The sequence below is a fragment of the Carica papaya genome, chromosome 2 (genome assembly GCF_054855325.1).
Source record: "Carica papaya isolate Zhongbai chromosome 2, ASM5485532v1, whole genome shotgun sequence".
NCBI classification, from domain to species: Eukaryota; Viridiplantae; Streptophyta; class Magnoliopsida; order Brassicales; family Caricaceae; genus Carica; species Carica papaya.
The window spans coordinates 1,301,884-1,327,948 of NC_142310.1; the positions used below are offsets into that span (position 1 = coordinate 1,301,884).

At 37.8% G+C, this 26,065-nt stretch overlaps 3 protein-coding genes across 4 annotated transcripts; 2 read left to right on the forward strand and 1 right to left on the reverse strand.

The window, feature by feature from the left end:
- The first annotated feature begins 168 nt into the window (after positions 1-168).
- On the forward strand, positions 169-13,181 carry KTF1 (kow domain-containing transcription factor 1). The gene is made up of 20 exons (XM_088212487.1): positions 169-481; positions 3,004-3,242; positions 3,333-3,488; positions 3,664-3,822; positions 3,906-3,989; positions 5,068-5,132; positions 5,209-5,694; positions 5,787-5,838; positions 5,907-6,059; positions 6,173-6,316; positions 6,407-6,509; positions 6,607-6,756; positions 6,859-6,913; positions 7,022-7,086; positions 7,313-7,385; positions 9,180-9,216; positions 9,348-9,405; positions 9,479-11,358; positions 11,464-11,521; positions 11,600-13,181. The coding sequence occupies exons 1-20, from the start codon at positions 283-285 to the stop codon at positions 12,766-12,768; spliced, it is 5,385 nt and encodes a 1,794-aa protein (XP_088068613.1). The 5' UTR covers positions 169-282; the 3' UTR covers positions 12,769-13,181.
- A 441-nt stretch (positions 13,182-13,622) lies between these two features.
- On the forward strand, positions 13,623-17,376 carry LOC110814543 (Protein phosphatase 2A regulatory B subunit family protein). Of its 2 annotated transcripts, none has more exons than XM_088212489.1 (2): positions 13,623-15,088; positions 16,550-16,781. In XM_088212489.1, exons 1-2 carry the CDS (start codon positions 13,910-13,912, stop codon positions 16,574-16,576), a joined length of 1,206 nt encoding a protein of 401 aa, XP_088068615.1. In that variant the 5' UTR covers positions 13,623-13,909; the 3' UTR covers positions 16,577-16,781. The 2 variants fall into 2 exon arrangements, with proteins under 2 accessions (XP_088068615.1, XP_088068614.1); XM_088212488.1 differs by having other exon boundaries at positions 13,625-15,088; positions 16,639-17,376.
- An 819-nt stretch (positions 17,377-18,195) lies between these two features.
- Positions 18,196-24,696, reverse strand: LOC110814542 (Pectin lyase-like superfamily protein). Its single transcript, XM_022042030.2, has 4 exons — positions 23,783-24,696; positions 22,400-23,303; positions 21,273-21,478; positions 18,196-18,487 (listed from the first exon to the last, which is right to left on the reverse strand). The coding sequence occupies exons 1-4, from the start codon at positions 23,914-23,916 to the stop codon at positions 18,232-18,234; spliced, it is 1,500 nt and encodes a 499-aa protein (XP_021897722.1). The 5' UTR covers positions 23,917-24,696; the 3' UTR covers positions 18,196-18,231.
- Positions 24,697-26,065: the final 1,369 nt, after the last annotated feature.

The window sequence follows — 26,065 nt, forward strand, 5'->3', positions numbered from 1 at the left end:
ATTTGTAAATGTATATTGCGTATTGTATTTTTATTATATATTTAGTATTTGACGAGTATAATATATGAAAGGAGACACCATCGTAATAAATTAAATATTAAATATTATTAAATTAAATAATATAAGTATTGTTGGCCATTTTACGTCAGACTATATAACCCGGACGTCACTTTCTCGCACGCGAGACAAACACAACCAAATCTCTCTCTCTGTTGAATCTCAGGTGTTATGCTGTGCGCTCCGTAAAGCCCCTAACATTGTCATCGCGGTCGGGGAATTCAGATGGACTCGAAGGGAAAGGGCAAGGCCAAGGGAAAGGGAATTGCCGGTAGCGATTCCGGGAAGCGGAAACGTTACAATGAAGATGATTTCTCCGGTAGCCGGAAGAGGAAGAACCCCGGAGTACTACAGTTCTTTGAAGACGCTGCTGATGTCGTTGACGATGACAATTTTTACGACGGATTAAGTGATTTTGAAAATGGTATATGGTCTTGTCCACTTTTTGTGGTTTTGCATTATAGATTTCATTTTAGGTTTTTGGAATTGAGTGAAATGGGGCTGAATTTGTAAGGTACTTTTCATGGTATCAATGCACCTTTTAACTTCTCTAACTTTCTGGACTGATTCTGAGCTTAATGTGGCTGTTCATTTTTTTCTTAGAGAATTTTCTGTTTACCTCGAAGCTTGTTTGATGGACATGGCGATAAGTAAGAGGCTTCTTTGTGGGTTAAAATATCAAGGATTTCGCCTAGTTTATGAGTATTGTTTTCGGTCTGCGTTTCTCTTTAGTTTCCTATTTTCGAATGAATTTCTACGGGTTTGAGTTTATCCTTGTTTCTTCCTTTTAACAAAACTTTCCAGTTCTTGTGTCGACCTTTGGCCTACAATATCTTCCTTCTGGGGCTATTTAGAGAGATCGCGACGTATCACGGTTCTTAATTATTGATTCTCTTGCTCAAGTGTCTACTCTGTGGTGTTGAGGTAATTTTTGGGACTTGTTTCACAATTTCAAGCGTTTCGACTCTGTAGGAGTACTGGTGTATATTTAGGTGACTAATGAACCATGCAAGTCTTATTTTGGGCGGGAAGAATTATTATTGATGCCTCCAAGATTTTCGTTTTAGAATATTGGGTTTTCCTCTCTAGCATTGGTTGACATTATATTATGTGTTACTTTCCCGATGGTTTAAGAATTTTTTTTTTTTTTTGCTTTGAATAATTTTGGAGTTCTGTCTTAACTATGTTTTTTTGTCTGATACTGGAATGTTTGTTGGTTATGTTGTAAAATGTACCTGGTTATTCTGTAAGGTCCTTATGATTATTCTCCTTTCCACCAAACTGAAGAGTCCATAGTCGTCTTTTCTTAGTGCCTTGGACCACTACTTACGGGATTCAACTCTATCACTTTTGCATCCGAGCTGGGTGGTTTGAGGATCCATTTCTGCTAAAGTTAGGGCTTGGCTGAGGGTTAGAGCTGACCTGTTTTTTGTTTTTTCAAATCTTTCCTCAGGGAAACGACTAGAAGTGCTTTTGATAGAGTGTTGTTCATCTTCCATGAAATTAAGGATCTTTTGTTTCTACTCTCAAGTCTATGGTTTAGTGGTTGCCTCTTCTATGAAAAAGAATACTTGCTCGATGTGATTGATTTCTTTAGAAGTACGTAATATGCCTTGTGAATACAGTAGAACCTTTTTTTCCCTTCTTGCCACGGAACATATCCACTGGTTTTGGTTACATGGATATTATTTGTGATATATGTTCCTCATCAACTTTTGGGTTAATGGATTATCTTGGTTGGTCATCCGATATGATAGCTGAAATGAGTGGCTTTCTGGCATATTTAAGATTTTAGAAGTCAAGAGTATTCAGCTTATTATATCTGCTGCTGATAATAAACTAGTTGATTGTCATGAATTTATGTGATGGTCATTGATGTTTAGTTACTCACTTGTCAAAGATTTGCAGTATATAGTTTAATATGATAACTTTTGGGTGGATGGATTATTGATGTTTAGTTACTCATTGATGTTTAGTTACTCACTTGTCAAAGATTTGCAGTATATAGTTTAATATGATAACTTTTGGGTGGACGGATTATCTACAGTTAGTCTAGAGGGTTCAATATTATAAATTAAAATGGATGGCTTTCTGGTATATTTAAGATTTTGGAATTGGGAATGATCAGCTGAGTTGATCTGCTGCTGATAATAAACTAGTCGATTGTTATGCATTTATCTTGTTTGGAAGTTGGACTTTCCTTGTTTGCTGTATCTGGTACTAAACTTTTTGGTGGACGATTATCTATGGTTTGTCTAGGTTATGAAGTTCAATTTGCTAATTGAAATGAGTGGCTCTCTGGTACATTTAAGAGTTTCAAAGTCAGTGATCAGGAGTTGATTGGCTGCTGCATGTTGATGCCTGATAATAAACTAGTTGATTGTCAGGCTTTTCTGTTCTATAGTCAGATGAGCATCATATATCATTTAATATCTCATCAGCTGATGAAGTGGTTTTGCTTGTCTTAAGTAAATAACGTGCTATGGATATCACTGGGCCAACTGTATGACTCAAATTATCTCACTGTTGGATAAGTGTAAAAGAGTCACCACAACAGGAAAATGGTTAATTATTCAAGCTGCTATGACTTTCATGGAAGATGCAAATCAGCAGTATATAACCTACAGATGATATGGAAAATCCACCTTGAGGATTCACATTTACAAGCTGAAGTGGTTTTTCTTTTCTTTTTTATTTGTCAGTAATGCTATAGTCGTTTTGTGTCTTCCTTCCTAGCTTGTTAGGATTACTCCTCTTTGTTTGGGTTCTTTTGTCCTTTTTGTTAATTATTTGGTTTTGTAATCGGTTCTAAAAGTATGATTAGTCTACTTTGGTTTTGGTGTTTCATCATCCTTTTATGATATAATACTTCATAGCCTTCTCATCATCCTTTTAACTCTTCTTCACCTTCTTGTTGCCTTTTCTATTGCTAATTATTGAGAACAGATATTGAACAAGAATTTGGTCAAGACGTAAAAATAAAGAGTGAACCTGGAAAAGCTGATGATTTTCCATTACTTCCAAAAGAGGAAGAGCCAAATGAGGAAGAGTTTGATAGGATGATGGAGAAGCGGTACAGGGAAGGTTTATTTGTTAAATATCCAGAGGAAGATTATGAGGGTAAAAGATCAGTAGAAAGTATTCCTTCTGCTAAGGAACCAAATATTTGGAAAGTGAAATGTTCGGTATGATATCTGGTATATCTTTTTATGTTTTGTGCATGGTTCTTTTGATTTTCTCACTTTTTTCTGTGTTCCCCAAAAATCTTCCTGTAGGTTGGACGAGAGAGGCTTTCAGCTTTCTGTCTCATGCAGAAGTTTGTTGACTTGAAATCCCTCGGTACCAAACTGGAGATAATATCTGTATTTGCTATTGAGCATATAAAAGGTTTTATCTACATTGAAGCTGAAAAGCAATGTGATGTTATTGAGGTAATTTATTTATTTTTTATACTGGAGAGCATTGATGATGCTGTTGTCTTCAGGACTCAGTTTTCTGTATTAAAATTAGCACCTGTGTATTTGTTCTGTTGACTGATGTCATTATTAGGATATCTTTCCTGGGTAAGTATTATCAGCTAAACATGTTTTCTCATTCCTAATTCAGGCATGTAAAGGACTTTCTAGTATATATTCTAGTCGAGTGGCTATAGTACCAAAAAATGAAATCTCGCATTTGCTTTCTGTCCGGAGTAAACATAATGAAGTTTCTGAGGGCTCGTGGGCTCGTGTGAAAAATGGGAAGTACAAGGGGGACCTTGCTCAGGTAGAATGTTTCTTCAGCTGCAGTTTCTTGCTTTTTAGCTAAGCTTAGTGCTTCATCTGTTTGCATTTGATTTTTTTATGCAGGTTGTGTCTGTGAATGAAGCTCGAAGAAGAGCAACAATAAAGCTAATACCTAGAATTGACCTACAAGCAATGGCTCAAAAATTTGTAATAAAAATATGCTTTTAATTTTCTTATTTTTGTTTCCTTGCATTTTCTGTTTATGACAGGTATTTTCCCATGGTGTTTGATATCTTTATTGAGATTGATTTCTATGTTTCTTCATAAAAGAAAAAGAGCACTATTACCAATGTCAAATAAAACTACAAATCAGGGAACCAAACTATTTGATGCTTCTACTTTTGACATTGGATTATTACTTTGGAATTATTTTTGATTGGATACTGGCAGTTGCAGAAGCTTAATATTCCTATCAGCAAACTGCAATACAAATATTACAAGAGTTTCATGCATAGCCTTTGTTTTCTAATGCTGTAGTTGTGGCAGTTTTTTGACACCTTTTTCTAATTGATGACCTGATTGATAGGACTGACATTAATTATCAATCTGTGTTTCACAGGCTGTCCCTTTGCAAGAGCTCAATTAGCAAAAGATTACCATTTTTGTTCAGCCAACAATATGATATCCGAAAATGTTTTGTTTTCATTTATATTCCCATTCAAGATAAATTCTCTCCATTAACATTTTTAAAGGCTAAATGATTTGTTCTGAGAGTTCTCAATAAATTCGAACAAGTATCTCTAAGACTGGTAATCTTTTTGGTGTTCCTAGATGGTAGGATACTCTTCTGTAGGAAAAGAATAATACTGGCCTTTGATTTGTGTGCTAGTGTCTTTCCATTACTTGTTTAATTGAGCTCTTGGTTGAACAACTATAATCTTTTATCTTCTGTATTTGCTCCTTTTCTTTTGCCACAATAAATCTCATCGGCCTTCCAGAGTCAGTTTTGTTATATCAAAAGACTATTCATTAGCATTTATAAGATTGGTCTGCTCCTGAGTGGGATTTTACATTTAAAAATTAAATGCAAGGGTTTCTTACACTAATAGCCAATTAGGAGGCTATTGTCAATTACTAAATTGTGAAATTCAATTTGTATGACAGAAAGCTTCGTTCTATTTTTTGATTTATTCAGGGAGTTATTTTGTGTTAAGATGATGCATTTGTAGATCCTAAAATCACATATGTCGCACTTGTTTTCTTGATTCATTTCTTTCTTACACAGGGTGGGGGAGTTACTGCAAAGAAAGGCATACCTGCACCAAGATTGATCAGCTCAAGTGAACTCGAGTAATGTGCCAGTTTTTTTTTGTGCTCTCTTAATATGTAAAAGTGTCTATATATCTTAAGTATTTCACTCATGCAGGGAGTTCCGACCTCTCATTCAACATAGACGTGATCGTGAGACTGGGAAGTTTTTTGACTTTTTTGATGGTTTGATGCTTAAAGATGGCTATTTATACAAGAAAGTATCTATTGATTCTTTAAGCTGCAATACTGTTACACCTTCAGAACAGGAACTTCTGAAATTTAGGCCTTCTGAGAATTTTGAATCAGATGATCCAGAGTGGCTTTCTCAGCTTTATGGTCAACAAAAGAAAAAACAAACTATGGAAGTTGATAAACGTGGTGGGAAAGGAGACGGCTCATCAGGTTCTATTGGAAAAGTAGAGGACTCATCAGGTTCCGGTGGAAAAGGAGAAGGCTCATCGGGGTCTGGTGTCAAAGTAGAGGGCTTTTCGAAATCTGGTGGGAAAGGAGAGGGCTCATCAAAGTCTGGTGGGAAAGGGGAAGGCTCATCAGGGTCTAGCATGGCGAATAAATATGATTTATATGATCTCGTGTGCTTTGGGTAATTCCTGCACAGAATTTTGTAATCCTTGCTAGCATACATTGGTGTGCTTATTTACCTAAATTTTTGCGTTAATGATCTTTTTATTGCAGCCGAAAAGATTTTGGCCTTATCTTAGGCATGGAGAAAGACAATTGTTATAAGGTATTCAAATTACATTATTCACCCAATCAGTTTATTGTTCACCACTTACCTGTTGCTAAAATTTCCAGATTTTGAAAGGTTCAGATGGACCTGATGTTGTCTCTGTTGACATGAAAGAGATAAAGAGTGGACCAATAGATACAAAATTTACTGCCTTTGATCGGAACACAAAGAATGTATCAGTTAATGATCTTGTGAAGGTTGCAGAAGGTCCATCTGAGGTCTGACAGTTACCAGAAATTACAACCTGATTTTCTCTGTCTGACAGTTTCTGTTCAAGTAGGTATTCATTAAAGCACAATGACATTTAACACTACTTAGTCACCATCTGCAGGGTCAGCAAGGGACTGTAAAACAAGTATATAGAGGGATCTTATTTCTGTATGATGAAAATGAAACAGAAAATGGGGGTTATTTCTGCTGCAAGTCTTCAATGTGTGAGAAAATCAAGCTTTCTTTCGATGCATGTAGTGAAAAGGTTTGTCTTTGAAACTTTCCGCTGGGCCCTTCCTTTTTCTCATAAATTTTTGAAGCTTAACAATTTCAAGAATTTATCCCTTTTGTTCAGAATGATGAAGCAGGTTCTTCTGGTTTTGGAGATTTTTCTTCATCTCCAAAATCTCCTCTTTCGCCCAAAAAGCCATGGCAAGCGAGAGAAAGCAATAGTAACTGTATGTGTAGTAAATTAAATTGCTATTGTAATCGACGTCTGCCAATATTTATTTCAAACCAAAAAGTATAATACTGAATAATTATTCTGAAATGCAGTTAACCGAGGAGATAATGATAGTATGTTCTCTGTCGGTCAAACCTTGAGAATCCGAGTGGGTCCATTAAAGGGTTACCTCTGTCGTGTCTTGGCAATACGCTTCTCTGATGTTACAGTGAAACTAGATTCCCAGCATAAGGTTCTTACAGGTTTGTTAATGGTGTCTGGTCCGTTTGCTGTTGGTTTGCAGGTGACTCTAGTGTCTTTCTAGCAGTTTCCATTCTTGTTAAAATTGATGTCTTATTATGCAGTCAAGTCTGAGTATCTTTCTGAGGTTCGTGGGAGGAGTTCTGCCATGTCTCTCGGGTAGACTTTCTTTGTTTTCGCCACTTGCATCAGAGTGATTTTTTTTCTTGCATTTGTTGCTTATTCCAATATTTGTAAGTTCTGATTGGCTATTCCTTGCCTCAAAAGGGATGATACAGGATCTGGTTCATTGAAACCCTTTGATCTACTTGGAGCAGAGGGCAGCTCTGGAGGTAGAAATCTCTTTGTTGTTTCAAAGTTTGAAATTTATTACTTGGAATAGAATATGTTCTTGATGTCAATACAGTCAGTTGCAATCAGTCGAGAGTTCCATATATACTTCGCTCTAACTTCTTCCATGGAAAAGTTGTATACCTTTGCTTATTCTGTTCACTTTCTTCTTTAATATGAGATTTAACTCATGTTTGTTCTATTTTTTGCATTTTCTACTTCGGAAAGATTGGTTGGATAGAGCAGGTGCATCTGCAGGGGGTGATAATAGATGGAATGGTGGAAGGCCCTCAGCTGAAAGGTAAGTTATGGTTGATTTCCTTTTTATTCAAGCACTTTGTTAGCTATCTGGTAGTTTGTCATATAATTGTTTTCTACTGTTTTGGCATATTTCATGTTAAATGTACGCATACCGTGTAAATAGAGATTATTATTTTGACTTGCAGAGTACGTTTATTTTTGGGAGAGTTTGTTAGCTGAGCACCTTGTTATTCTACCTGTGTTTTTCATATGTTGCCTTTTCTTTTAATGGTAGCCTGTAATATACTTTTAGGCTTCTACTTTGACAAATTTCATTTAGGCATAATTTCAAAAGGAGAATGATTATTTTGACTTGTAGGCATGTTATTTGACGTAATATCTGCAGTCCAGCCATCCTGTTACTAGATGGCTTTCCTGTTCATGTTTATAGGCAATGTCCTTTTGTTACCTAATGTTTGGGCAAACAGAGAGTTTTGTGCAGTTGCAAGTTTACTTGTGTTTGATGTTTGTACTCATTAATGGTTTGTCGTCTCCCGTTGAAAATTAATGTCAAGCAGAAGATCCTGTGCTCCAAAAGGAGTAAATAAGAAATATCTTTTGGTCTTCCGATGCTTTATACTGTGTCACATTGATCAATAAATTTTCTGGTAATTTCTGAATCTTGTAGATGTAAGTCTTGTTAAACCCCCTTTACATTATTTAGGTTTAAGTTCCACTTGAGTTCCAATTATCTTATATTAATTTTATGGTAAAAATACGGTTTCACTAACTGCAGTTTGGCAATTAGTACCTGTGTTTTTTTGATAAAAATTCTACTTTTTCCCAGTTTCACCATTAGTCACTAATACTGTTAACTTTTAGAAAGTTATTAATTTCTTGGTTTGGTATTTTATTCTGTGGTTTATTTATTTATTTATTTATTCACTACCTTCAGGCTTGAGGTTTCTGCATTTGGATTTATTTTGAAGGTCTTGGTGAGTGTGACCAATAGAGAAACCCCATGATATTTGAATGTTGCATTAAACAACAGGATTTGACTTTAGTACAAATCATAAGGGCTTAAATTGTAATTCTCAACAATTTGACTTTAGTACATGTCTGGCACATGTATCTGGTGTTCTGCAGAGAGTGGTCACTGTCTGACTAAATTTTTATAATGCTCTTATGTAGCCCTTGAAATTTCTTTTATATGGACATGGTGCCCTTCTTAAGTGTGCATTATTAGATGATGGGCTCTGTGGGTTATATTCTTTTGTTAATATACTGATGGATTTTGTTGATAACTTGTGCAGTTTAGTTAATCCACCTTAATGACTTTGTTTGGGTTGTTGTATCATTTAGAAGTGTACTGTAATTCAATTTACCTTTAGATTGCATGACTTGGTGGACACTAACATGCTAATGCCAAGGTGGTCATTGTTGGAGAAACTTGTCTTAAGAGTTAATGTCCATTTGGGTGAGCTTTTCTAGTCATAGTTATTAGCTGGATAGCTTTTTATTCTGGCTGCTTTGGTTGGTACTTCATGAACATTATAACAAAGTCGGTCTTGCATTAAAAATTTTCTTGGTTAATCTTTGTTGGCTAGAGACAACTATCACACTGTTCTGTGATCTATCATTTAATTAATGGTTTAAGTTGTAAATATTGTACATGGGCGACACACCCTTGGTGTCTATATCAATATGCAGTTTGCACTTTTTATTCAAACACATAATGGTTTAAATTGTCCTTTTAAGAGAACTTATTTATGGTTTAGCCTCTTGTTTTCCTCGGTCTGCACACTCTCTCGGGAATATCCTTCATAATCTTACCTTTGGTAGCACTTTCTTGCAGGAGTTCTTGGCCTAGTTTCAACACCTCTGGCATCTCGGTTAGTTCCAAACTTCCTTGAGACATTTTCCTGTGTGTAATGCATTTATTTTAACACTCAGATGCATGTTACAGTTTTTCAACCTTTAGTATTTAATAATCTTATTACCATTGATTTTCTAATGGTTGAAGCTTCAGACACAGCCAAATCCTGCTAATCTGTTTGGTTCTGAGGAGAGTAATTTAAAAGGTATGCTTGGTAACCAATCTTTTTCTGACAAAGGAGCTATAAATGAATATTTTATGTTCTTTACCTTATGCAGATTCAAATCAAAATTCAACTTGGGGAGCAGCAGCAGCTGGCAAGAAACCTATTGGTAATGGTCAAGTTAGTGGTTGGAACAGCTGGGCAAAAGCTACTGTTGAAGATGGCTCTGGCAATGGTGGATCTGATGGTTGGGGTGCCACTGGAGATTCATTAGGCTCTTCGAAAGAGGCTTGGAATAGCTGCCACAACAAGGAGACCTCTGAGAAGTGGAGCAACAACGATTGTGCCGGTGGAAACACATCAAACTGGAACAGTTCCATGCCTGTAGCAGAGAATCCAACTGGAGACTGTGGAAATGCTTGTCGGAGCTGGGCTCAGCAGGAAGCAGAAACTGATCAAGCGGGTGGCTGGAAGAAAGCTAAAATAGGCAGTGGAAGTGAAACTGCTGAGGTTGGCTGCACAAAGAATTTTGGAGATGATGCAGCAGGTTGGAAGAAAAGTGGTTCTAGTAATGAAGATCAGACTGAGAGTTGGAGCAAGCCAATGGCTTCTGGCAATAATGGAGGAACATCTTGGGAAAAGCAAGATAGGGGTCCTAGTTGGGGAAAGCAAGATGGCGGTTCTGGTTGGGGTAAGGAAGGGGGTTCCTCTTGGAGCAAACAAGAAACAGGTTTTTGTGGTGAGCAAGATGGAAGTTCATCCTGGAGCAAACAGGGAGATTCTCATGGTAAACAAGAGAGTGGCTCATCTTGGAGCAAACGAGATGGGGATGCCTCATGGAGCAAACAAGAGGGAAACCATATCAAACAAGATGGAGGTGTTTGCCAGAAAAAAGATGGCGGTTCTTCTTTGAGCAAGCTAGATGGAGACTCTTCATGGAACAAAAAAGATGGGAACACGCAAGACTGGGTTTCCTCGTGGGGCAAACCAGATAGTGGTTCTTCTAGCAAACAAGGAGGAGGTTCTTGGAACAAACAAGACGGAGGCCCCTCATGGAGCAAACAGGATAAGGATTCCTCATGGAGCAAGCTAGAGGAGAACCAGAGCAAGCAAGATGTGGTTTCCTTAGGGAGGAAAGATGGAGATTCTTTGAGTAAACAAGATGGAGTTTCTTTGGGAAAACAAGGAGGGGGTTCTACTTGGAGCAAACAAGATGGTGGCTCCTCATGGAGCAGACAAGATGGAGATTCAAAACAGCATGGAAGTTCCTCATGGAGCAAACAGGATGGAGGCTCTTGGAACAAGCAAGGAGGGGGATCTACTTGGAGCGAACAAGATGGGGATCCAAAACAGGATGGAGACTCTTGGAACAAACAAGGAGGGGGATCTACTTGGAGCCAGCAAGGTCGGGGTTCAAAACAGGAAGGAGGCTCCTGGAACAAACAAGGAGGGGGATCTACTTGGAGCCAGCAAGGTGGGGGTTCAAAACAGGAAGGAGGCTCCTGGAACAAACAAGGAGGGGGATCTACCTGGAGCAAACAAGATGGAGATTTGAAACAGGATGGAGGCTCTTGGAACAAACAAGGAGGGGGATCTACTTGGAGCAAGCAAGAAGGGGGTTCTTCATGGAGCAAACAAGATGGAGACTCAAAACAGGATGGAGGTTCTTGGAACAAACAAGGAAGGGGATCTACTTGGAGTAAGCAAGAAGGGGGTTCCTCATGGAGCAAACAAGACGGGGATTTTAAACAGGATGGAGGTTCCTCGTGGAGCAGACAGGATGGAAGCTCTTCGAACAAACAAGGAGGGGGATCTAATTGGAGGAAGCAAGGTGGCTCCTCATGGAGCAAACAAGATGGAGGCTCTTGGAACAAACAAGGAGAAAAATGCAACTTGGATAGGGGTCGTGGATCAGGTGGGAGGAGAGGAGGTTTTCGAGGAGCTAGAAATCAATTTGGCAGAGGACGGTCATTTGATCGGGGACAGTCTCATTCGGTTGGTGCTGAACTTCTTAAAATTATTTTACTCATCTGCGTGTACAAAGTGTACAAGTATTTATATGTTAAGAGCTTAACATGCTGAATTTTGTGATGGTTGCAGTCTCAGCCAGAGTCTGGTCCTGCAAATTCTTTTAGTTCTGAGTATAATGTGAGAAAAGGTATATCTACACATAGATGACCTATGGCTTTTTATTGAGATTCTATCTTCAGTTGATTTGTTGTTTTGAATTATGCAGATTGGAATCAAAGGCCTGTTGTTAACCGTGATCAAGTTGGTGGTTGGAGCAGCTGGAGTAAAGCAAACAGTGAAGCTGGCTCTGGAGGCAATGCTTCTGAATCCTGGGGCAAAGCTGCAGTTGTTGCTGGGGACCCAATCAGCTCTTCAAAAGATGCTGTGAGCTGCAATAAACAAGATGGGGGTTCCTGGGATCAGGAGGTTGGGAATTTTTGTGGTAAAAAAGATGAAGGTTCGGGTTGGGGTAAACAAGATGGGGATTCTGGTTGCGGAAAACCAGATGGAGGTTGTGGTTGGGGAAAACAAGAAGGATCTTGGAATAAAGAAGAGAGAGGTTTCATTGGAGGTGGACAGGATGAAGGTCGGAGTTGGGAAAAAGATGGAAATAAAGATGAAGCTGGCACTGGAAGCAGTGCTTCTGATGGCTGGGGCAAGGCCACAGCAGTCGCCGGTGATCCAATCAGCTCTTTAAAAGATGCTGGAGGCTTGAATAAACAAGATGGGGGTTCTTGGGGTCAACATTGCGGTAATTCTGGTCGTGATAAAAAAAATGCAGGTTCAGGTTGGGGGAAACAAGGTGGAGGTTCTTGGGGTCAACAGGGTGGGAATTCTGACTGTGATAGAAAAGATGAATGTCTGGGTTGGGGTAAACAGGATGGAGGTTCTGGGTGGGGAAAAAAAGATGCAGGTTCAAGTTGGGGAAAACAAGAAGGATCTTGGAATAAAGAAGAAGGAGGTTCCAGTGGAGGCAGGCAGGAGGGAGGTTCTGGTTGGGGGAAACAAGGAGGAGGTTCTTGGGGTCAACAGGGTGGGAATTCTGGGTGTGATAAAAAAAATGGTGGTCTGGGTTGTGGTAAACAGGATGGAAGTTCTGGGCGGGGAAAAGGAGATGCAGGTTCAAGTTGGGGAAAACAAGAAGGATCTTGGAACAAAGAAGAGGGAGGTTCCAGCGGAGGAAAGCAGGAGGAAGGTTCTGGTTGGGGAAAACAAGATGGAGGCTCGAGTTGGGGCCAACACGGTGAAGGTTCGGGAAAACAAGAAAGGTCTTGGAGTGAGGCAAGAAATTCTGGGAGGAGGGGGGGAGGTTTCCGAGGAGGTAGGAATCAGTTTGGCAGAGGAGGAAGGTCTTTTAATCAGGATCAATCTTCGGGTTGGAACAAGCGAGGTTGAGAGGATAGTAGTGATGGGAATCATGGAGGTAGAGAAGGTGGGTGGATTGAAGAAGGGAGAAGCATCTGTCGATGATGGTGGTTCTGCCTGGAAAAAGGGTTGGGAAAGTAACGACTACCGGAAATCGTCTGATGGTGGACAGCAATCAGGCTTGGCAGTGATTTATCTTCTTGGTCCCTTGTTTTTTGTACTAGTGAGTAGAGCTCCTCATTAAAGCATGAAAGTTAGTGTTGCTTTACATTTTTGTACTGTCTCTTAGAGTTCATCGCCTGAGGATGCAAGATACAATTTCTTCCCGGATGATCTGAACAGCTTTTGTGTAGTTAGTTAAATTTTTGGCATGGTTTTGCACAGGATTTAGTCATGTGGAACAGGTTTTACATAGTTGTAGCAAGTTGATTATGCTGTTATTACCTCGGTTGCCATCAGTGTATGCATATACCCATACATATATATATATATATGTGTGTGTGTGTGCGCATATAATTTGCATGGGAGTCTCCAGCAGCCATGTACTTGCTCTTACATGTCTTGGCAAAATATTATCAAAACACGTGATCAGAAAACTCCCAGTCTTGGAAACGATGGCCTGCAGAAGGTATCAGTTTCTAAGAAAAATATGATTCATTACAGAATATTCTGTGACAAATTTTTTAAAATTATAATTTAAAAGAATCTAAATGGTGATTTTTTCTGAGTTTAAATTTTATTAATTTGATAAATAAAAGTTTAATAAAAATAATTGGATATTTAATATATTTCAAAGAGAAATAACGAAAATTTAAAAAAAAAAATTTAACGGAAAATTAAATTAAAAACTCTTCCTCAACACTCTCTCGTCTTTCTCCTTAATACACGTTCTGTCCTCAACGGTACACTGCACAAACACAACCTTCTCTTCTTTTTCTCTCTCATTTTCTCGCTTTCCAAACACCACTCTCATCAACAGCATGGATTCCCTTTCCCCACCTCCCCTCAATTCAACCCAGAACACTTTACTTCCTTCAATCCCTAAAATTTAACAAACAAAAAAAAAGGAAATAGGAAAAAACATCATCAACGCAAACTACCGATTCCTTCATGGTGTTGATCTCCTCCTGTTCGTTTGACGCGCGAAATACAAACCCTACCACCCACCAAGATGTTCAACAAAATAATCAAATTAGGTCAAAGAAAAGTGTTCAACAAATCGGATAATAACCACCACGAGACCTCCAACAGCGTCACCGTCAACCACGCGTCCCGTATCTTCACCGGAGGCATCACCAATCCCTTGCTTCCCGCTCCCGAGTCAACATTAACCAGCCCACAACCCTCGCCGACGCCGCAGCGATCTGCATTATCCGGACCGCCGCCGTCGATCGAGGTTCTCCCGCTGCTGAAGGACGTCTCCGCTTCTGATCGGCCTCTCCTCTTCATTCGCAAGGCTCAGATGTGCTGCTGCTCCTGCGATTTCTCCGACACCCTAAAAATGCCGCGCGAAAAGGAGATCAAGAGACAGACATTGATCGAATTGGTGGATTATATCCAGTCCGGTTCCAGCAAAGTCAATGAAACAATGCAAGGAGAATTAATCAAAATGATTTCCGTTAACATTTTCCGGTGTCTCCCGCCAGCGTACCATGAAAACAGCTCGACTCCGGAAGGTGCAGACCCGGACGAGGAAGAGCCTTCTTTGGATCCCTCCTGGCCTCATCTCCAACTCATCTACGAACTCCTCCTTCGTTACGTCGTCTCGTCCGAAATTGAACCAAAAATCGCAAAGCGGTATATAAATCACACCTTCGTCCTCCGATTACTCGACATGTTCGACTCTGAAGATCCGCGGGAAAGAGAGTATTTGAAGACCGCGGTTCATAGGATATACGGCAAGTTCATGGTGCACAGGCCGTTTATTAGGTCCTCCATTAGTAACATCTTCTACAGGTTCGCGTACGAGACAGAAAGGTATTACGGGATCGGTGAGTTGCTGGAGATTCTAGGGAGTGTAATTAATGGATTTACAGTGCCCATGAAGGAGGAGCACCGAATTTTTCTTGTAAAGGCATTGTTGCCGCTCCATAAGGCCAAATGCTTATCTGGGTATCACCAGCAGTTGTCTTACTGTGTTACCCAGTTCGTAGAGAAGGATTATAAGTTAGCGGATACTGTCATTAGGAGCTTGTTGAAGTATTGGCCGCTCACGAATTGCCAAAAGGAGGTTCTTTTCATTGGAGAGCTTGAAGAGGTTCTGGATGTTACTCAGGGGTCGGAGTTCAGGCTGTGCATGGTTCCGCTTTTTAGACAGATTGGACGCTGCCTTAATAGCCCTCATTTCCAGGTTCATTATTCACTCAATCTTTTGTTTCAGATTAATTATCATGCACCTCTATCATGAATTGAAGCCCTTTTTAATCTGTCTTGTGATTTTTATCTTGGCAATATCAATCACTGTAAATTGATCTTCACTTACTTCTATATTGTTATATAACAAATTCAACTTAGGTGGGAATTTTATAATCATAACATGTTCATGTTAGAGATAACTGTATTACCCCTCACCTTGGTTTGATAAGACCTATCTATGAAATGTCAATGCCAAATTTCGTCCGTACCTATCACCATGTATGTCATTATTAACAAATAGGGACTCTTTATCTGGATCCTTCAAATGAATGCAGCATTTATAACACATAGACCAACCCAACAGTAGGTAATAAGTCCTATTATATCAATGATTTTAATCCCACTTCAACCAAATACTTATATATGTTTTTCTGCCAGTTAAAAGCTAAATTAAATGTTTATAGCATTTTAACTTCAATTGTTGGTACTGAATTAGGAGATGGTGCTTTCAGGAAGCCAAAGTGATGAGATTTCTTTATTGAGCTTCTGTATTTGAGTGGTTAGACATATTCTTTCTTTGACTGCTGGTGCATTTGTCTCTTCCTAGAATAATTTATATTGATAAATTAGAAAGGAGGCTCTGAATAACGGTAGAACATTTTGTCTCATCTGTCACCTTTGCAGTTCTAATATCATGTTAGTCACATTTTAATATTATGTAATAAATGTTTGTAATATTGAGAAAACCTATATAGTTTAGTCACCTTCTGATACATATTTTTGGTATATCTTGTACAATTCTTATTTTTGAAAGGCATGTGAGCTGCTGTCAATGTAAGAGATCAATATTTTTTATTGTGTGTTTCCTTGTTCTAATGAAAGCTTGATTAGATATAAGTAGGATCTTCATTTCTCTGTTTGTGTTAATTCATTGAAATTGCTTTTTGCTTTCCTTAGTCTCGCACTTCTCTCTTGGACGGATTGGGTAATGGAATTGTAGGATATTCTTTGGTGTATCAGTTATTATTAGTCCAAAATTGTTTGGCTGTAAGATTACATTAGCATGCTTTGGAACTTATCTGAATCTATGCAGCAGGATATCTAGTTTTATAACACCGGGTTGATATATCTTTGTGATTATTGGATCTACTTAAATTTCATTTATAATATCATGAGCCTGCCTTGTAAAACTGCTACTTGATGTCAGTGGGGAAAATTTTCCTTTCTCTTTCCGGGTCTTCGAAGTTAGGGGAGAGTTTTATTTCTTTGTTATAAACTTAAAAAGTGATGAGATTTTTTTTTTAACCAAAAAAAAAAAAAAAAAAAACTTGTAAAGTGATAATCTTCAAAATCTCAGTCTTGCTCCACATGCCTGCAGTTATAGTCAATATCTTATTGCAATTTTATACTGATTATACACATCTTTCCTAATGCTGCTATAGTCATTTCACTCCAGTGTACTTACCGAGAGAGAGAATTTTGACATGATGAAAATTTTAGTGATTTCTTCAGCAAATACTTTCTAATCCAAAAGATGCGTAGCAGGTAGCGGAACGGGCTCTATTCTTGTGGAACAACGAGCATATCGTAGGTTTGATTGCTCAGAACAGAGATGTGATTTTCCCAATAATCTTTGAAGCACTGGAGAAGAACATGAAAGGTCACTGGAACCAGGCAGTCCATGGACTGTCTGCGAACGTGCGAAGAATGTTCCTGGAGATGGATGCTGAATTGTTTGAAGAATGCCAGAAGGAGTTCTCAGAGAAGGAAGCAAGAGCTTGGGAACTGGAAGAGCAAAGAGCATTGACATGGAAGAGATTGGAAGAAGTTGCTGCAGAATCTGGTTGAGAAAAGATATGATTGTTTCATCAAACTTATTAATTTTCTTTCTTTACGAAAAATCGATTTTCTTTCCTGAGTCAGGCTGCTTTGTTTCACGTGAGGGTTAGAGTAACATAAATACAGAAAGAAAACACATACATTGACAAAATCCTGCATCTCTGATAGAATTCCATGGATTGAGGAAATGACGAAGAAGACATGGAAGAGACAGGAATCAACAGGAGATCATCTGATATTGGTTAGTTTATCTATTTATTCATTTATAGTTAGACCACAGTTCTTTTTATTTATATTGATCTTGTAGGAGAGGTGTAATTTACAGAAGAATAAGAGAGGAGATGACATTTTTCTGTTGATCATTTTTTGTAGATTGTTCTGGGAAGGTATATAGATGAACGTTCATATACAAAAAAAAAAAAATATATCTTACTATTTCATAAATGAACTTTTTATTAGAACAAATTATAGTTTTTTTCTTCTGTCTTCTTTTGATATAATTGTAGTTTAATCTCCATACGTGTATAAATACATACATATATATATGTCTATATAGTTTTTATAAATACTCGTAGTGTGGTGTATTCTTAAATATTACTAATTAACATAAAGAACCCCAAAAAAAAAAAAGAAAAGTCAAAGTTGACGAGACCCCCGAAATTGACCCGGCAACATCAAGAAAACCTCATTCCAACCATTGAAATCCTATCTTATACATTATTAATTAAATAATTTATATCTATAGTATTTAATTTATGATCTAATAATTAAAATATTTTTATTTTATTTAAAAATCAAAAATTTAAACTTTTTATAAAAGAATTATCGATCGATAATGATCGACTTATAATAAAACTTCTGTTACTTCATCTCCACAGGAATAGCGAACTCGTTGTTATCTTCACTGTATTACCGAAGATTCTAAAGAAGTCGGAATAGAAGAACACTCGTCTTAGGATAGACTTACTATTTAGATACTTTCAGCAGTTAGTCGCTCCACACTTAGTTATCCAACGTTTATCGTGAGCACGATAAACGTTGGATAACTAAAGGTACGTCTTTTCCGATCCTCTCAATGCTTTAACGCCCACACCGAATAAATTTAGTAAAAACAAAACTTGAGTCGCTAATCAAATTAGAATAAATCTCTACGAATTTATTATATTTTTAAACGAGAAGACTAAGTTTTCTTACGTGGGGGACCGACCGTGAAAATTTTTCTATATATATTTTTTTCATTTTCTTTTTTCCTTTCATCTAAAATATAATAATTCTCTTCATCACCTGTTTGATTGCTTTCTATAATAATGGTAAGGACAAGTGTTGTGCACCTTGGTTGGTGATGATAGTGTACAAAACCAAAATAATCAAAACAGATAACACCATTGTGGTGGCGGCCGGTGGAGCTGGTGGAGGCGGAGCACCGCTCCCGAATATCATACCAAACAGGTCACCATCACGATCCCCGTTCGTGGACCCACCGGTGTTCATGGTGCCACCGCCGCCTGTCCCACCACCTATAAATCCAGGATAGGAGCCACCCTCACTCTTGTCCCTGTTCCAATTAATTCAAACAGATAGAAACATACATCACCAAATGGGATTAAACAATGACAACATGACTTTTACATACAATGTAGGATTAAACATATGTGTACGTATATGTATGTGTGTGTATATATATATATATATATATAATCTCTTCTGGGTACTGGTTAGTTTGACTGGTAAAATCATTTAAGATGGATAATGATCTTGGTTTGAATTCCACATGCATCGCGAATCCAACACGATACAAACATACATCACTAAATGGGATTAAAACAATGACAACATTTCATACAAAGTGGATCAAATTTATATGTCTGTGTATATATATATATAATCTCTTCTGGGTATTTGGTTAGTCGGATTGAATTCCATATGCATCGAGGTGAATAGGATTATCAAGGTAAAAAAAAATGGATTCTCTCTATGATGGGATGTTATAATCTCATATCAATAATATATAAGAATTTATACTAATTTTATATATATATTTAATAATTTTTTATATCACTGTGTGATTATTGGAATCTTTTTTGAGACCCAAATTATTGATTGTCAACATCCGTAGGTAGCAGCAACAAAAAGAAAAAGATTGAACTAAAAGTCTAAAACAATTAAACAAGAAAAGGAAAGAAAGGTGTTATGAGGAGCGGCTTTCGCATGGGCCAACAACACAAGTTTCTGAGAGTTAGAAATCAGCATCTTTTGCGAAGACACTAACCCGAAAAGCACCAAATCCATTGAACGAAAATTAGAACAAGTTTGGCGGTGCCGCTGATGATCCAATTCCAAAAGGTTAAGGCTTCATGTGGGTCGCTGAGTAATGCGATAAACATGCTCTTTTGTCCTTCAATTCATTACGACGCTAATATTTTACTCGATCTTACTACCACGCTTTCGTTTCTCGACATAAAATACTATATCTATCAGAAAAAAATTCTTTAGCGTAACGGGTATATGCTGACAGAATATCCAAAATGTACTTAGGCCGATTGAGCTATTGGGGTCCGGCAACCATGTGTTATATATATAGCCTGGTGTCAAATGTGTGAGAGGTGGAATATAACTAAGAGAGTGTGTGAAGTACCTAGTGATAAAAAATGGCCATAACCCATAAGAACAAAAAGTCAAGAACAAGACACAGAAAGCAGCAGGGCCATGGGAGCACTCAGTTTTTCTCCATGCTGATGCAACTGCTAGTTGTCCATGTTCACAACTCACATCATCACATCAAAATCAGAGAAGTGTTGAAAGGGGGGGGGGGGACCCACTTTTAAATTTTGCGAAAGAAGATGGGCCCCACCATTTTTACTGGCTGGAAAGCAGATCAAAGTGGAATATATAGCTGATGAGTCAGCTCGGGTTAACCATGCACATCATCACCAAAGGAACATGAACAAGTAAATTTGATAGAGCCAATAAGTAAATTTGGTAGTATACCATTCAACCGCAGTAAAAATCCCCCCCCAAGTAACTTAGTTTGGCATCTCATATTACTAGCCGCGGAGTTTACAAAAACTTACTCGACTCCAAGGGTAATTAATAAATGCTGATGCCAAAAACTAGGTGGATGATTTTTGCCAGTTCAGTCTTGTATGGTAGCATGTAGTATAGATGAAGATCCTTGACCGCTCGGGTCTAATGAGGTCAGAGAACAGAGTTAACCCAAATTAAGATAAACTTTCAAGTAGACAAAAGGTGTGCCTGTGTGTGTATTATATGTATGTATATATATAAGTGTTGGAAAGGGAGAGAGGGGGAAAGAAGAGACAGAGAAGAGAGGGAGAGTAAGACAGGTGAGTGTAAGGCTGTTTTGGTCAGGTGAAGGAGATTCCCAATGCAGCATGGTCACATGCAGCTATGAAAAAGCCAGAATCTTATGATGTAAATGTTCCCCCCTCCCCACACTTACACTTTTTTCAAATCTCAACCCTTCATTCACAGTACTAATAATAATATTTACCCATATCATAAAAAGCTGAAAATTTGCATAAAAAGGAGAACTGAAATAATATATTTAAACCCATATACTCAGAAACTGCCAAACACCGTATAAAAAACAATAGGAAATATAACTTGACTTATTATAGATATTTTAAATAAAAATATTAATTTTTGAATTTCGTATGAAACATTTTACCAAAAAGCTTTCAAAAAAGTTTTCACATAGGATGCCAAAAACAATCTCCACTCACTAAAAAGATTTAAACCAAAAAGTGAAATTGGTGGAGGAAACATCCAAAAATAAGTTACTATCTAAAATACCATGACATAAAATATAGATATATGTATATGTATTAGCATTGCATTTTCACCTACTTCCCCAAAAAGGAAAATGGGTTTTACCCTAGGTTTTTCTTAACCTAACTCTCATTTTTTTTTTTTTTAGTTCGACGAATTCGCACGAGGTTTATTGCCACCGAGCTCAAGGACCCAATTGAAAAGGTTGAATTTTTAACAAAACCCAACTAAACCAAACAATATTTGATCTAACTCTCCGTCTTGGACACTAGAGAACTCAAAATTCAGTTAATTTCGCTTCAGGATGCTACAGAATCAATAACCCAAGGAACTCTCGCTATAATAATTTACACTTTCAAAACCCGCATCGATTCCGATTCTAATCGGAGAAGGGTATTCCTGGTTTGTTTCTTAGAAATTAAACACACCATTTAAAGTTTAATCTGACAGGTAATTCAGTTGTAATTTTTTTTTTTTTGTTAAAAAAGAAAAGTAAAAAAAGTAAATTTTAGGAAAAAGGAAAAATAGGTTAAGGTAAAAAAGTGAGGTACCTGGTCCCACCCCAGACACCAGCGTTCATAGTGAGTTGGTTAATGAGCGCCGCAGCCTTGGGCTCCACACTCGACGCTTTTGCGTACTGCGCGCTGAGTCCGGCTCCCGACGGCACAAAAAACGCACCGTTTACCATCAAGTCGCCGTCCGTCCTCCAGTTCCAATCCGCCCAGTCGTTCTCGTCTGTCTCCACGCGCTTCGTCACCTGCACAATTACAATATATATAACGCCGTCAGAGAGTGAAGCCACGCGATTATTAGGCGAGTGGAAGGTGCAGTAACAACTGCTGGCAACCGTCTACGACGCAAGATTCGTTGGCTGTCATGCACTACCGCTCCCATCCCTTTCATGGACTTAAATTTTTATTTTAATTTTTAAAATTAGTTTCTTTTTTCTAAAAAAATAAAAATTTAAATTAAAATAATTAATCCGACAAAATATTTTTCTCACTCAAAAATATTATATGTTCGAAATAAAATTCAACTTAGTCACTGAAACCTATGCCAACAAACTTATAAACTAAATTCTAACTCTATTAAATCAAACATTATTCTTCGACCCTCACAAAGTAACCAACTAACAAAAACAAGCTGTCACGAAATATTCATTTAGCTCGTAAACATTATAGCTCGCCGAAATAAAACCTAATTTGGTCCGAAAATCTAACCAATACGCTTATAAGCCAATCTCTAACCCCAAGTAATTCAAACATTATTCATCGATCCTAACAATGTAGTTTTTACAATATGTTCTTTTAGTTCGAAAACGTTATAACTCAATTGAAACAAAATCTAATTTAGATATCGTCAAATTTATAATATACTTACAAAATAACATGTAAGTTAGTTATATTTTTTGGTTTTTGTAATCAATAATTTTTTTTTTCTCCCCTCCCCCCCGCCGGAACCCTCATGTGAACGCATACGGTGGAGCGTGTTTCTACGCGCCACCGCTGCGAATCAGGGTAATAGGGCCATACAGCGAATATCCACAATCTGCCAGACACAAGTCAAAAAGTTCACGAGGGAGGGGACTACTATCAACGGCAAAATATCACTTTTTTTCTCCCTCAAAAAAAAAAAAATTAATTAAGAAGTAATAAAACATGAAAATTTACTAAATTACCTCCTTGGCGTCGGGATTCGCCGGAGCTGTGTACCGGTTTCCTTGGCTGTTAATGGTGGGATTAGCACTACCTCCGATAGCATACATCTCCCACGCCGTGAAATCATTATTCACCACGTGTATATACCCTCGTCTACACCGCGGCATCCGCTGCACCAGCGCCACTCCGAAATGGTTAAACGCTATCGTCACCTGCATCCCTGAATCCGGCAAGAATTTATCGTCATGACCCAGCAACATCACCTCGTCGTGATGCGAGAAATAACTGTTGGAGATGGTGATTCCCGTCGAGCCCATTATGGCGTCGATTAACCCGTCCGTACAGTAACTGAGTGAACAGTGGTCTATCCAGATCTTCTGCGAGCCGGAGATGGAGATTCCGTCGCCGTCCGATACTCCACGAAAGCCGACGTGTGTTGGTGACGAGGCGATCATTGTTTTACCCGAGGGTTTGCAATGGTGGATTTGGATGTTGTGGATGATTACATGGGAGACGTCTTGAATGGTGAGACAACCGTGGCCGGTGATCTCGATGTTAGCGCCACGGCCGTCGATGGTTTTGTAACTGTTGATGATTAGTTCGTGCCTGAGGTTGATGAGCATGTTGGAGGAGAAGATGATCCAGAGAGGTTCGGTTTGGATGACGGCGTGACGGAGGGTGCCTGGGGTTGGGTTGGCCGGGTTTCTGTCGGAGGAGTCGGTGACTATGTAGATCTTGCCGCCTTTTCCGCCGAGGGTTCCATGGCCGAAGCCGATGGAGCAGTCGGCTAGGCGTTGCCGGTTATTGGCCCAGTTCGGGTCGCACCGCCAGCAGTCGTCAATGGGGTTTCCGGTGAGGCATGAAGATTGGTCGTGCTGTTGAACTGTAAAAAGTTGCCTTCTTGAGACGGAGGTATTGACTTTCCTGCAATAAAATTATGATGGTGTGACCGCGCCCCATTGATGAAAATAAAAAATGCAGCATTTTTGAAGAACAAAGCTAGATGCTGCTAGGTTGAAAATGAGAGAGAGCAGAGATGATGCTCTGTTTCTCTGACTGGTGTAGTGAAAGGTAAGAAATTCCAGTGTCTTTTAGAAAAATCTCAACAAATGAGGAACAACCAGATTGTAGAATTCTGAAATGAGTAAAAAAAAAAATCGGGATTTTCCGGTGAAAGCTTTGAGATTGAGAACACCCTGATTGAAAATGACGAAAACCCATGGGGGATTTTGGTTTGAGACAGAGCAAAACAGAGAAATTTTTGGGGAAAATCCCTAAAACGTGCTGAATAAAAGTTCTCTTTCTTTTCTCTAGCTGAAACCCAAAATGGAAAACCATAAAACAAGCAAAACCCAGTTGTGTGGTTTCCCATTATTAGAAGACTGGAGCTAGAAAGGACCTACCTTTGAACATCTTGAACAACAGCTTCTGGGTAAGGATGCTGGTGAGGAAGGGTGAGATTGAGAGCAGCAGCTCTGGTTGTGTAAGAAAGAGAGCTGAAAAGGAACAATAAGAAAATGCAGGTGGGAAGAAACATTGTTGAAGGGACAATAATAATGGTGAGGTATATATTTGTTGGAGGTGTAATGTGTATGTTTCCTCTCTCTCTCTCTCTCTCTCTCCTTTTATTCTTCTGCAATTCTGCTTCTTCTGTTTTTTAAAAAAGAAAAAAAGAAAAGAAAAAGACCCCTTCCCTCCTGAGGAGGAGAAATGTCTCTTCTGTTTTCTCGTGAATGTAACAAGAGAAACTTAGGAAGATGCAAAATTTGGGCGAATGTGAAGTAGTTTTTATAAAAAAAATTAGAAATATTAAAATAATAATATTAGTACGATAATCCAAACAGGGAACTTCGTTTACTTTCTAGGTAGGAAGTGAGATAGGATTATTGTGACTCTCCCTCTCTCTCTCTCTCTCTCTTCTCTTCAAAAAACAAAAAAAAAAGAAAACTAAAAAGAAGAGCTTCAAAGGAGCTTATGCTCTAATGGTGAAATAAGATGAAGAGGGAGGAGAAGGAGAGTATGAAGATTTCTTTCCCCTCTTCTTATCTATCTCTTCCTCTCTCAAAAATTCCCTTGAAGGGTTTCTGAGATTACATTCCTAGCTTGCTCCCTAATCATTCTAGGGATTGCAGATCATAAAAATCACTCTGAAAAAAGGTAGAGAATTTAGAGAGAGAGAGAGAGAGAGAGGGAGAGAGAGAGAAAGAAGAGAGAGCTTATCCAAACTTTTTTTATAGTTTGGGTTTCTTGACTTCATTAACAAATTTGGTCTTTCTCTGCGGATTAAAAGATTCTTTGCGGACTTGAAGCAAGCATGAATCAGTTCTTTTATCCCCCCCCCCCCCACCCCCCCGGGGAAAAACCCAAATTGACCGCCTCCTCCCAGGTGCAGACAAAGATTTGAGCTTTTTCAGGGTCTCGATTAGCAAAAAGATTCAAAGGCAATCCCATAAATCACAAGATTCAAATTCAATTATCTGCAGATTTTTACCTTTGTTTCGCCAAGCGAAAACAGAGGTTTGATTGGTTGCAGTGGCGGCAGCAGACACAGTAAAAAAGATTGAAGTCTTTTTCCCCTGCCCAAGAAAAAAAAGAAAAAAGAAAGCCGCAAGCTTTTGATGCGTTTTTACTACTGCTGTATAACATTGTAATATTTAATACTTAAATTTATAACTTTATTTTATTAATATTTAATATTTAATTCAATAAAATTATACAAAAATTTAGAGAAATATTATTAGATATTAAATAATTATTTAAGTTAGTAAATAACTCATAAATAACAAATATAATAATTGGTATGTTATATTTAAATATTATTTATATTATATTATGAATGATTTATTGTGTGTGTATATATATATATATATAATAAATAATATTTCTCATCAACTAAATAATGTAGTCAGTACCCAATCAAATCATAATTATTTTATTTTGATTTAACTTTTTTAAAAAATATTAAACTCCAATTTTATGTATCAGAATTTCAAGGCAGAGAAATAAGAAATAATTTTTTTTTTGTTTAAAAGACAAATTAATTGCTTTAATTAAATAGAAAATAATATTATGCATAGAACTACTTTCTGTCGTTACAACAGGCTTAATTATTTATATATATATATATATATAACAAATTTAATTATTGCACAAATAATTATTTTTAATTATTATTCTCCTAATCCATTTTATTATTAATTAATTTTCCTTTCGTCTCTCTCTCTCTCTCTCTCTCTCTCTCTCTTTCTCTCTCTCTCTCTCTCTCTCTCTCTCTCTCTCTCTCTCTCTCTCTCTCTCTCTCTCCCCAACCCAACCCAGAAGTTAGCTATACATGCATACATATATACATATATATATACATACAACCCACACGTCCTTGCTGTCTCCAGTAGTAATAATATTCTTCTATGAATGTATAACACAATGACCTTGACAGTATATAAAATAAACTCATTTTCATACTGATCTCTCTCGTGCATCTTTCGTAAATAATCGATTAATTGTTATTTCAGACCCCATATATATATATATATATATACACACGTATAAATACATATATACGAGAAGTATTAAGATATTATAATTCTTGTTTATATGTAATGTGGTTATACATGTAATAAATATACATTCTTGAATTTCATGTAAAATTTAATATTTGACCGACCAAAAATCTCTGCCTCATCCAG